Here is a 12,417-nt window from a genome sequence, read left to right on the forward strand (position 1 = left end):
TTAGCAAAGATCAAAAGAAAAATGCAGGTATACCTGAGAACACCAATGGAGGTTTTTCATTAAATTGCTCAGTGCAGAGTATTATGTGGCCTTTTCATGTTACTGAGCCAGCTTCAGGCACGTGCAAAGCACGCAGGTTATTTCCAGAGGTAATAGTAGGACTATTTGCCTTTCCCTGTCTAAACTGCAAAGTCGTGGCTCAGATGTCTGTTCCTTCTGGGCCTGTCCCTGGAGAAGATGTGGAGCACCTGTTTGAGAAGATCACACTGCAGCACAGCTGATAGCTTTCCTGCTGCTTCCTGTGAAACCTTAGAGAGTGACCACCTACAAAGGTGGGAGAAGCAGGAAAGAACTTGAAAGGGCCAGAAGGCAGGTCCTTGTGGGAACTTGTACCTTTTCCCATCTCCTCCAAACAGTATGCTGTGCTTTGCAGGGCTTCTCTAATCTGCTTCCTCCCCTCCCTACAGCAGGAGAAGCTCTTGTCCTTCCGTACGTGTAGCAGCTGCCTGGGATGGAGGTTAGGGTGAGTGGGTAGGCAGGCTGCTGCTCGCAGAGCACTAGCATACCTACCTCTTTTAGAGAGAGGTGGAGACTGACTTCTTTGGCACGCAAATAAGCTATTTGTTGTGTAGGAAAGGGGATGGCTTCTGGCTGCGGAAGTGGGAATAGGCTGCTGCAAAGGGGAGTGGTGTGAGCAGCAGGATGCAGTACCTTAGGGAGGCAGAGGACAGGAAGAGAGGTCCCTAGGTGGTACTGGTAGTTTCCACTCCAAAGCTCAGATCATTCTGCGAAAGGCAGGAAGGGGTTGCCTGTGGGAAAGGACAGGAAATAATGCAAGATTTCCATGCATGTGTCTGCAGAGGCAGTTCCTCTTCACACCTGTTCTCTTCTCCCTTTTGAACTATCCCAGCTGCCAAATATTTACCTTTGTCTTCCCTGCAGGCAGGCCTTCTGGGCTTCACCATTACCAAAGCTTATTTTTTAATGATTCAGCAGAGCAGTCAGGCTGGAATAAACATTATCATCCCATTGTTATTTTTCCTACTTCTGTCACATGTGAAAGCATTATATAAAGGGGATTTTAATGTCAGATAAGATAGTAAAGAAAGTCTAAGCCCTAACATCTGGGGAGCATTTAAGGGTGTGTTGTTTCGTCGCTCCACAGTGGATGTACAACATCTTTCTAATCTAGGTTCTAGTCAGGAATTTGTCATGGGACAGTGTTCCCAAATGGAAAAATAGGGATCAGTAGTGTGTCTGACTTGCCTTGGTTGTTTAGATTACAGAAAAGGGTTAATTATTTCCCTCGTAATCCTGTGAAACATCCCATGTTTTTTGGGGTGTTTTGGGGTCAGATGGTTCAGCCCTCTAAGATCCTGGTGTCTGACCTTACTCTGTAGGTGGCTGCTGACTAAGTGACACAAAGCATGGTTTGTCAAAGATGGTATGCTCGTTCTCAAGTTGTAATTCATGCTTTCTTCTCTGTTATCCTGCTTAAGTTTTCCTCTTCAGACCTTGTTTTCCTTAGTGGTGTTCTCTCATCTGACCTTCTGCAGGTTTTCTTCTCGCTGATCCCCTTTGGTCAGTGTGCTGTGCAGTCCCCAGGGATAAGAGGATAAAACCACAGAGTAGTACTGGACAGCTCGGTTGTAAGACATCTAATCTGAAATGCCTCTGTATTTTAACTGTGAATAGAAAGACTGGTTTTGGCTAACAGAAAGTGTTTTGTGTGGATGCAAATACCTCCTCAGTTTCTCCCAGATTTGGAATTCTTGTTTGGAGTCTGTAGGCTTGTCTCTAGTGAGAGTTGGTTAAATCATGCGTTCGGTCATGTAAAAATGCATTTAAGTTGGTTGTTGTCTAAGTGCACCTATTATAGTTTGCCACCTGCAAAGTACTATCAGTGTGCATCTCTAGCACACTGAGACACAGACTAATGGTTATGCTAAAACCACTAAAAAATACATTCCACCCCTCTGTACTCAGATATGGAAAAGTAATTCTGGCCCAGCCAAACAGCGTCCTTGAAGGGCAGGAGCAGATGAGGTGGGCCGAGTCAGTGAGGCTTTTAGGAGCAGATCCTGCTGGCCAGGTGAAGCCTCGTCCACGAGGATAGCGCTCTTTTTCTCTGCTTTATTTCTTCTCCACCTTCCCTATTTTTCATGGCAGAAGCTGTGGCTGTGTATTTAACGTCGGCAATTCTCCCGAGTTCAGAGCTTATATTTCTCAGCGGAGCCGGGCTTTGTTCTCCCAAGTTGGCGGTGTGTGCGTGTGTGTGTGTGTGTGCGCACGCTGTTAGCTGGCCTGTCAGGGGCGATGCGAAATGGTGTCCGGATGACTTAGTGCGCGGCTCCCTTACGAGTGTGACTCAGTCTGCCGAGGCACGACCCGTGGGTATATATAGGTCACGGAATGCTCGCGGGAAGGCGTTCAGCTCCGCCACCAGGAGCGGGGGAAGGTCTGACAGGCATTAGAAAGCAATCTTTGTCGGGGTGGATCTGCCCGAGCGCTCCAGCCTGCGGCAGGGCCTTTGTCTGGGCCGTGTCGGGCTGTGCCAGCCGAGCGCTGCCGGTGCGCGTTCCCCGCCGTGCTGCAGGAGGATGTCTTATCCAACCTGGGCCGCACTATTCTTCCAGGCTTTAAGCCTGTTATTCATAGGCGCTGGTGCACCTGGGGCACGGCAACTACCACTGAACTTAATTGTGTGCTTTGCTCTGATTTATGGAGGTCGCCTGCAAAAAGCACCAGCCTGTCAGCTCGCTTCAACCTGGCAGCCCTCCAGCCCCCTTGACAGGCCCACCTTTGGTTTGAGCACATCTGAGAAACGTGGAAAGTTCGGCACGAGGTTTTGTCAGGTTGTGTTTGGGTGATTTGCTTCGTTTGTTTGGGGGCTTTTTGTTGCTTTTTTTTTTTTTTTTTTTTTTGGAAGTGGCTTGGCCGTGATTTCGTAAAAAAAAAAAAAAAAAAAAAAAAAAAAAAAAAGGGGGGGGGGGGGGAAAAAAAAACAAAAAAACCCAACAACCAAAAAAAAAAAAAAAAAAAAAAAAAACAAAAAAAAAACAACCAAAAAACCCGCGGCCGCGCAGGTGTCGGAGCGTTGGGCGCTGATTGAGAGAAGCAGATGGCTGCAGTCGGTGGCCGCCAGCCAGCGGAGCAGGTGCTGGTCACGTGGCCGCGGGTTGCCAGGGCGATGCGAGCGCTCTCGGCGCGCAGATGAAAGGCCGGGGGCCCCGCTTCAGCTGTAGCATTGTGTAATTTGTGGCAGTTAGAGCGGAAATAAACGCTGGAAATGGAGCCGCGTAGCAGGGGAGACTCCCGGCCATGTGCGGCCTGCGCCGGGCGGCCGCGGGAGGCAGCGGCTGCGGGCTGCGCTCTGCGCTCTGCGCTGACGGCTCCGCGGTGTCGAACTTCTTCCTTCCATCCCCCCCGCCCCCCCCCGCTTTTATATGTTTTCATAGGTTGTGAGATTGTTGTAACTTTTGGTGGAAAACTGTCAACATTCTGAGGTGCTTCCTTCTTAAAAGGGAAGCTTCAGTGCCATGTAATTGCACTGTAGTAGGAATTTATTTTCAAAATTCCCATTTTTATGTTAACTTTTCTTTTGAACTCAGTGTCTGTTGAAATGCATACACGTCCCCCATATATGCACACAAATACATACATGTATATCAAACTATATTCAGAAACTTCAAATTACTGCTGCAAAGCGTGCCTCTGGTTGACCAGTGTGCAGGAGAAACAAACTGCAGAGTGTGTCCATGGTGTGGAAGTGATGCAGGAGAGGAGGACAAGCTGTGTTGTAGTGGCAGCAATAATGTCTGAAGTTGGTACTTTCTGGTCACCAGGTAGCGGTGCACAACTATACGCCAGCACCTTTTCTTTCAATGTGTCAGCAGCTCTGCAAGCAGCAGCTGTCAGGGCAGTGCTAGGACTGAAGGGTCTGCAGGAACCCACCCAGCCTGTGGAACCGAATGTGCTGGTGATGTTTAACTTCCAGCATCACTTCTTACCCTTTGCTGTCTAAACATTGTGTCTCTATTGCTGGAGATCACCTCACTGCTTGAGTTGGTGGCAACATGTTAAAAGCTGGGTTGTGATATGGGAACCTGGAGCTTCCCAAATTTGTGATGTGGTCAGAAAGATGTAGTGCCAGCTCCTCCGGTGGTGAATGTTTTCACAAAGGGTGACAGGGATGGGCTATAAACCTCACACTGTCAGCAGTGGGTGTAACTTGCAGATGCTGAGATATCAGGTTTTCTTCTCCCTCACCAGAGAAACAAAGATAGAAGAACCTGTGTTGAAGTGTTAAGGTGAGCTAGCCAGTCTGGGTAGCTGCAGCTGATGGCAACAAGCCTTATCGGACCAAGTGCCTTGAACCCTCTATGGAAACCCCACTCTGCTGCCACACGCAGCCATCACATGCCTCAAGTCCTCATGTGTGCCCTGAGGGCTGGCACTAAATCTCTTGTGCTGTTCCACTGCTTAGAACTGTAGGCTCAAGTGCAGAATTCTTGCCATCTTTGGTACAGCTTCCTCTGGCTTGCCTAGTTGACGTGGGGAGTGGCAAAAAAAGAAAAGTGCAAGTGTAACCCTGTTTGTATTCACGTGTCTCAGTGCTGTTTCCAGAAGGTGCAGGTTTTAAACAGAGCAGGTCTTCTTTACCGTTCTCATTTCTAGTTTCTTGTTGAAGGCACTAAGATACTGAAGGGAGGCTGATTCCTTATTCTGCTGTTGAGGAGAGGGAAACATACAGCAGTCGCCTGTGCATCATTGGGTTTACTGTTACATTTAAATACTTTAATAAGGCAAGACAGTTGACAATAGTAAAGTCGCTGAAAATAAATATCTTGCTGATTAACTGTTCTGTTAAGTGCTTTCTGCTTACTTTTTAATACAAATATTGATTAAAAATACTTTTGTCCTAGTAACAAGAAAACAGATTCAGAAACTAGTGCTGCGAAGAAAAAGGTTAACAAGGGAAAGGAAGGTTCTGAAAACTCAGATTTGGATAAAACTCCACCACCTTCACCTCATCCTGAAGATGAAGATGATCCAGGAGTTCAGGTAATGCTGTCTCTCAAGTTCAACGTAGACTTTGGCAATTGAATTGCGTGAAATGATAGTTCTCTCAGTTTGAGATGTGGAGATAGAGATATGTAAGTATTTACTGTGTTGATTAGAATGACATACCAAGAAGGTGAAAGCTAGAAGTTGCTGTGGTGAATATTTTACTAAAACAAGTGTCGTTCTTCATAATTTTACTTTACAGTCTTGTTATCCTTAGATGTATGCACGGCGCTGCTGAGCTTTCATATGTTTTCTTCTGTTACTGCTTGCAGTTGGGACACTGCATTTTCTGATCTGTCGACTTGACGTGGCATTATGAGGTTTTTCTTATGAGCGTCTTGTTTCTTCTTTGCGTCAGCTTTGGAAGCCTTCTGAAATCAAGCACAAAATGTGACAGAGCAGGATGAGGGAAATTTGCATGTTGGAGACTTTTAACTATACCACTTCGATGTATGACAGGCCTTTCTTCAGAACTGCCAGCTATCAGCTCGTTTTTCTTCAGCACTGCTCACCTATTCATTTCTCTGTAAATTTCCTTTAACATAAGGAAAATCTGGAATAGGAGTGAGTGCATATGAGAATTATTGTGTGTCCTGCTGCTTGTCATATTAAAAAGTGGCCAGCTCCTGGCTTTCTTCTGCTGGCAGTGCTCAGAGCAGGCATTAAAAGTAATCATTCCCTTGTTAAAGGATATAAGCAAATTGTGATGGAGAAAGTATGACACTCTTAAATTGTCATGCTGATATTACTGAAGTCTATTGCATTTGACTGTTGCATATCAGCTCGCAGATCTTGCTTCTAGTTATGAGGGCTGTTGAAGCCAGTGATCAGTAGTCAAATTAGCCTGGTAAAAATGTTGCCAAAGATTGATGTCCTAACACATACACAATTTATTTCTGTTAATTTTGTTTTCTTAATACTTTTTTTCTCATGCTGCATATTTTGCCAATTCCATTCTTCCTCATGTAAATTTATGGAGGTTTATATAAAGGTTTATATTTTTATATACTGGGACTGCTAGGATTAACAAACTTGTTATGCTGGCATTCATATGCAGTTGCCTGAAACTCCATGGTACTGATTCACCTATAAAAATCCTAATAATGCAGGAAGTGATGCACTGCTCTCTGTAGAGACAGTTATTTTGTGTTATCATACAGATTTTTTGTGTTGTGTTACATATAGATCAATTAAAGAGTAAAGGATAATCTAATGCAGGTAAAATATGCACAGTTTCTGGCAGTGCATAACATTTGCAAAGCCTCACGTGGATATCAGAAGAAATGGGAAGTTAACCAAGCTGATAAACTTCAGAGGGATGCCTACCATTACTAGATTCTACATTCTAGGCTTACTTTCCATTAGAGAAATATAAGACTTTTGGTGCCAAGAATAGTGGTAAGATTTACCTATTGAGCCAAAAGAAGATGGATATTTTCCCATCCGTGATCATGGAAATAAGGGTGTATATTTGCCAAGTAGCATCTATTTTCAGCTGTAAAAATATTGGTATTATGTTACAGCTTCATGCGAACCCCTGTAAGTTGGGGCTTCTACCTTTAACATAGCATCATAGTTGTTTGAAGGGGTGTCACTGGTGAAAATTTTCATTTGCAGTTAAGGGCAATTTCCTATTTAGTGGAAATTGTGCCTCAGATGTTTGTGCTTAGAAAATGTCTAAAAATAAATTTTACACATTTATGCACATTTAGAGACCTGGGTGCATAGATCTGTTGAAGAAGCTCTGTAAGTATTTCACGTACTGGAGACAATGTGTGTTGAACTGAGAAAGATACAAAAATAAGCAATATATCAATTCATAAAAGTAGACTTTATCAGTTGAAATTCAGCATCTTTTTAAAAAAGGTCTGAGTCCATTGAGATTTTTGATGATGACTTTACAGTTTCCTTCAACAGCATAATGCTGTCAGCTTTTGAAAGTGTATTACCTGAAGCAGAGTGTGTGGGAACTTGAATTTTATTGTTGCAGAGAATAAATCACACTGAATGACATGTTTCCAATTCTGTCAAATGAGTGCTTGTGTATTTTACAGATTTTCTGCATCTCCTCTGAAATTTTCTCTCACCCTTGTGTAGAGGGTACGGGAGACGCAGGAATTATGTTTTCAGTCTGTGAATGGTTCAGACTTCTCATTCTCCTCTCTTGAAGTTTTGGGTCTTTTCCTATGCTGTGCTCCAAGCATGTGTTTCTGAACAATGCTGTGTCAGTGGAGCGAGGAGATCATGTTGTCTTATATTTCCCCTACAAGATAATCTGAAGAGATGGGAAGACCATGAAAGTGTGTAGTCACTGCTCAGCAACATTATAGCCATGCCATGGAAAGGTGGTATTTGGTTCCTACAGTGGCCATCTGTCAGCATTCCTTGTGCAAATGGTTTGAGAGGGGCAGCTTCTGATTTTTTGAATTGCTTTGAGATACAGTTTTAACTTTAACTTTCTGTTTAGAAGCGACGCTCCAGCAGGCAGGTGAAGAGGAAGCGTTACACAGAAGACTTGGAATTCAAGATTTCAGATGAGGAGGCAGATGATGCTGATGCTGCTGGGAGAGACTCTCCTTCAAATACTTCTCAGTCAGAGCAACAGGTCAGATTTGAATGGAATAGAAAGGTGGATTCAACAGCAAAATTCAAGGTTCAAATATGGGCCTTTTTTCTGAATGATATTAATCCCTGCTTGGCACAGTGTGCCAGAAGGAATTAGCTTTTTATGAAAGAATATGTTCTTTCATGACTTTGTTTACAAGTGGTAATGTGCATTTTGACACAGTTCTTTGAAATTAGTGGCTTCTACCTAAGGGAAACCTGAATTGGACTGCTAGGAGTCAGAATTTACTTCTCTCACAGAATTCAGTGGTCTGGCTTCTGTGACTTTAATAAACCACTCAAGCTTGTCCCCTGCTGCTAGGCACCATAAGAACCCCTTTATGAAATTACTGCCTTGTAGTACCCAGCAGGGTACACTTTATTCTCTGTGCAATGTAAATGATGGATAAAATAGTTTGAATAAGATGAGGGGTAATAATATAGGAATGACTGTTGTAACAATCTCATTGTTTTGTAGTGCATTTTCAGAACACTACTTCACTTAACTCACTGATAACCTATTGGAAAATGTAGATGTGTTCTTTGGTATTTCATACAGTGATTTGTTAAGCCTTATGAAATACTGTATGTGATCTCCATTGTTAATTGTATTTTATCAGAAGGGGAATTTTCTAGGTTTGCCTGCAGTGGGAATCACATGTAATTTTGATAGCTATCGTGTGGGCATTTACGGAGCCAAGCAGAGTTCTTGAATGTTTTCTAATATTTCTATTGTATGGTGCTGAAAGCATGTATAATTTTAGGAGAGGTGAACTCATCTATGTGTGTACTGTTAGCCTTTGTAGGAAAGCTGGAGTTCCATTAGCTCTTAAAAATGTGTTTAAACAAGTATCTTTCAATTTTTTATTATGGCATTATACACGCTTCTCAGTTCTCGTGCTGAGAGGGAAAAAAAAAAACATGTTGGAAAAAAAAATATGAAGTTTTTTCTAATGAAGAAAGAATTGAAGTACTATTTGCACAGCCATAACTCTTGTATAATATTTGTGGTGCAGGAATCTGCTGATGCTGAAGGTCCTGTTGTGGAGAAAATCATGAGTAGTCGCTCAGTCAAGAAAAAGGTAAAAAGGAAACTTCTTCCCTCCATGTTTTTAAACAAGCTAAGTATGTTTCTGTTAAGACCCCTAGTAAGTTCTCAAAAAATACTTGGATATTTCTAATTGAAAAATATTTTACTGAATACAGGAGCTTCCCTAAGAATGTCTTTAGAGAACGTTAAACTTTCTATTGTGTTGGCATGTGCAAAACATGCTGCTTGTTTAGTGTTCCAGTCTTTTCTTGCGTTTCTTCAGAAGAGAATTTTGATTTTTGCAAATATATATACCTGGACAGAATCTGTGGTGTCTTTTGCTTCAGAGTTCTGTTTCAGGGGAGTTTGAGGAGTGAGACCTCTCCTACATCCTGGGTTTCTGCCTAACTGTAGTAAAGAAAAATCCTTGCCCGTAATTTTTACATCTTCTGACAGTGGGTGTGCTTAGCAGCCCAAGTTTACTTGTGATCTAGGAAGTTATATATAGAGGTGGTCAGAGAGCTTCTTGTTGCTATGCTGAGAGAGTGAAAAAAGCATTCTGCTTGGTGAAGTGTGGTTCTCTTTTAATTCTGCCCTGTTGCCAGCTATGTTCCTATTTTGCTGCAGTTTCCCTTAATATACTTTAGAACTTGATTGGCCCTTGCACTTCCAAAGTATTATACTTTGAGTAGGAAGTTGACAAGAACTTTTTCCTAAAAATGCATTATATTTTCCAGACTCTTTTGTGTAATTCTCTCACTCATAGTTAGAAAGACCTGTCTGATTTAATATAGGTACACAGCTCATGTTGAATGTATTTAACCAGAAATAAATATTTCCCTCAAAGAGTTAATTTTTTCAAATCTAATGAGGAAAGTTGTGCTTATCCATGGATTTGTTTGTTGTGGGTTTTTGTTTTTGATTTGTTTTTATTTTAGTACTACTGTCATAACATCATTAACAGCTTTGTGAACATAAATTCATGCAGTGTCATGACTGGCTTTGGTTGAGTTTGATTCTGCAGTTTGTATGGCACAAAACCCCTAGGGTTGTTGTTGTTTTATTTATTTAAGTCTAAAGCTGTAGTTTGTATCTGAAAAGAAAAAAGTTTTAAAATACAACTTAATAGTAATAAACCAAATAATTAGTTGCCCTGTGGTCTACTGGAGAGGAGACAAGAAGGTGATCTTTTCATACATGTCTTTACATTTGAAGCTGTTTTTCACCAACTATTCTTCTCTTCTTCTTCTCTCCTGCAAATAAAGGTGTGATTACTCATGGGGAGTGTGTATTTTACTGCAGTTTGTGGGAAGTGGTTGGTCTGCTGCCTACGTGTCTTTGATTGCAAGCACTGCTGGAGGCAAGCTCTATTTTGAGCCTGTTCTTTAATGTTTTTTATGGATTGTATTTGCAGGTTTGAGGGGTGTCTCTTGTTTCCTGCTCTTCTTCCCAATGCTCCTCTCTATCCCCAAAAAATGGATTTCAGGATGTTAATATTTAACATCTGAAGTATCCAACTGTGCTTTTATTAAAGGTCTTTTACACTTTTACTAACGTCATCAAAACACTGGTTGTTAGATTACTAATCAAAGTAAAATTGCTGCGATCAGGACCAACACATAAAATAAACATGAGCGAAGGCTTCACTAGGAAGCCTTTCAGTGGATTAGGTTCTTACAAAGATGTTTAGTTTGAGTAAAGGACATGAGGTAATGAGTACGCTTTCAAAACAGCATTCTTAATATTATGCTGGTTTTTCTGAAATACAGGTTTTGGGGTTACTAGATCAGAAACAGAATTATACTTACAGCCAAATTTCTTCTGTGAATGATTCAAGTACAACAGACAATTTTTTTCCCTCTTGTTCTTAACACGGAATTTTTATTTCTGGTTAATACTCTTGCTGAAAGTGCTAAGTACATGTTCTCTGTCAGGGTTTACATAGAAAAACTTAATCAAACTGCCTACAGTTTGTATGTTTAAGTCTTTCATTTCTGTAATTCATTTCTTAACCAACTTCATCCCTCTTTGAATTTCTTAGCTTCGAAAAGGCCTGGATTGAACTAAAGGTGCTATTCAGCACAATCACATGTATTCAGGAAAGTCCTGTGGAGTTTGCAGGGCACTGTACCCTGTATATTGCATATCTGAATTTCTCTCTCTGCCTACTAATGCACTATAAAAATTATATCTAAGAGAACTGTGTACAACTGCTTATGTCTATTCCACAAACTGGTTAGATTAAAATCCAGCTTAGCTGTCTGCTATTTTTCTAGCAGGTGATCTTACTGTTTTTTGTGGGATTTTTTTTTTTTTTTTTAAAGCTCTGACTTGTCTCTACACTTCAATGCCTTACTCAAATAACTTCTGTTCTAGCAGGTATTACTGTATCACTTCTGTGGCAAAGGCAGTGCAAAATTGTATTTGCTTGAAGGAAGAGATCATTTATTTCTTTAGTTATCTGCAAAGACTGCAGATCAGATCGTCAATTATGTCACACCTGGGCAGTGATCACTGGAGAATCCTGCTTTGCCCATATCTGATATGCTATTTTAGGTTGTCTGCATAATCACTTTTCTGGGTATTTTGCCTAAATCATAGAATCATAGAATGGCCTGGGTTGAAAAGGATCACAGTGATCATCGAGTTTCAACCCCTGTGCTACATGCAGGGTCACCAACCACCAGCCCAGGCTGCCCAGAGCCACATCCAGCCTGGCCTTGAATACCTCCAGAGATGGGGCATCCACAACCTCCTTGGGCAACCTGTTCCAGTGCATCATCACCCTCTGGTTAATGTAAACGTGTGCTGGGGGCTGAATGGTAACATAGAGTGCATAAGCTTCTACATCATTCATCCTGTACTGATGGACAAATATACTCCACTTGAGTGCTGGAGATTGTAACTTGTTTTTTTTTTAACCAAAAACATGAGTTCCAGAATAAGATTTTTAAAGGATTTTTTTTTCTGAAATACTTTTTCTTTAGTTAAATCTTTGATGCATGCTCATAGAACATATAATAAGTGGTCTATATTATTGTCTATTAAATAACACAGTAATATATTCTACTCATGAGATGGACAGGATTTATCAAGATTTTCTTCATAAATTATTGTTTGATATTGGCAGCTGACAGAAAATATACTTGGCTGAAATGCTGCAAAAAGGAGTTAAATTGTCTAATACAAAATCTTTATACAAAGGTGTTTAACCACATTGTCTCTGTAAGACTGATACATCTCAAAGTTTTTGATTTAAAACTAATCAAAGACCACAATTTGCTTAAAGAAATAAAAAGGTAGTATCTTAAGATTAGAGAAGACTTCTTAAAGAGTAATTTTATCTCAAGAAGTGAATAGAATTCAAATAGTGTGATCTCTGTTTTTTTCTTTTATTCTTCAGTTTTGGCCTCTAATATGAGTACCTTTGTCAGGCATACTCTTTTTATTTATTTATTTTTAAAAGTTATGGTCTTCAGATTCCTTCTTCTGACAGTTTCTTTGTAAGCGACTGAAAGGTTCCTCCCTGATTTTTTAGGGTTAAAAGATAGTTTATCTCCTTCAGCAGAGGTCAAGATCATCCAGAAGTAGCTCCAGAAATAGTTTGTCATCTTCCATTTGTCCAGGGAGCCCTATGTGGAATCAGGTATTCACATCTGTAGAGAGGAACATAAGCAAACTGTACCAGACATAAACCCTAAAATGATTAAATCCCT

The 12,417-nt window shown here is 41.1% G+C and overlaps 1 protein-coding gene across 4 annotated transcripts in view; it reads left to right on the forward strand.

The window, feature by feature from the left end:
• CHD7 (chromodomain helicase DNA binding protein 7) overlaps window positions 1-12,417 on the forward strand; it is a 124,469-nt gene that overhangs the window by 71,082 nt on the left and 40,970 nt on the right. For all 4 annotated transcript variants that reach the window (XM_042868871.1, XM_042868873.1, XM_042868874.1 and 1 more), the window contains 3 exons: window positions 4,926-5,064; window positions 7,535-7,672; window positions 8,688-8,753. In XM_042868871.1, coding sequence (XP_042724805.1) covers window positions 4,926-5,064; window positions 7,535-7,672; window positions 8,688-8,753 — 343 coding nt within the window. The remainder of the gene's footprint in view (window positions 1-4,925; window positions 5,065-7,534; window positions 7,673-8,687; window positions 8,754-12,417) is intronic.

Source organism: Lagopus leucura, unplaced genomic scaffold (genome assembly GCF_019238085.1).
Source record: "Lagopus leucura isolate 7727_CA_CO unplaced genomic scaffold, USGS_WTPT01 Super-Scaffold_100002, whole genome shotgun sequence".
In the NCBI taxonomy this organism is placed as follows: Eukaryota; Metazoa; Chordata; class Aves; order Galliformes; family Phasianidae; genus Lagopus; species Lagopus leucura.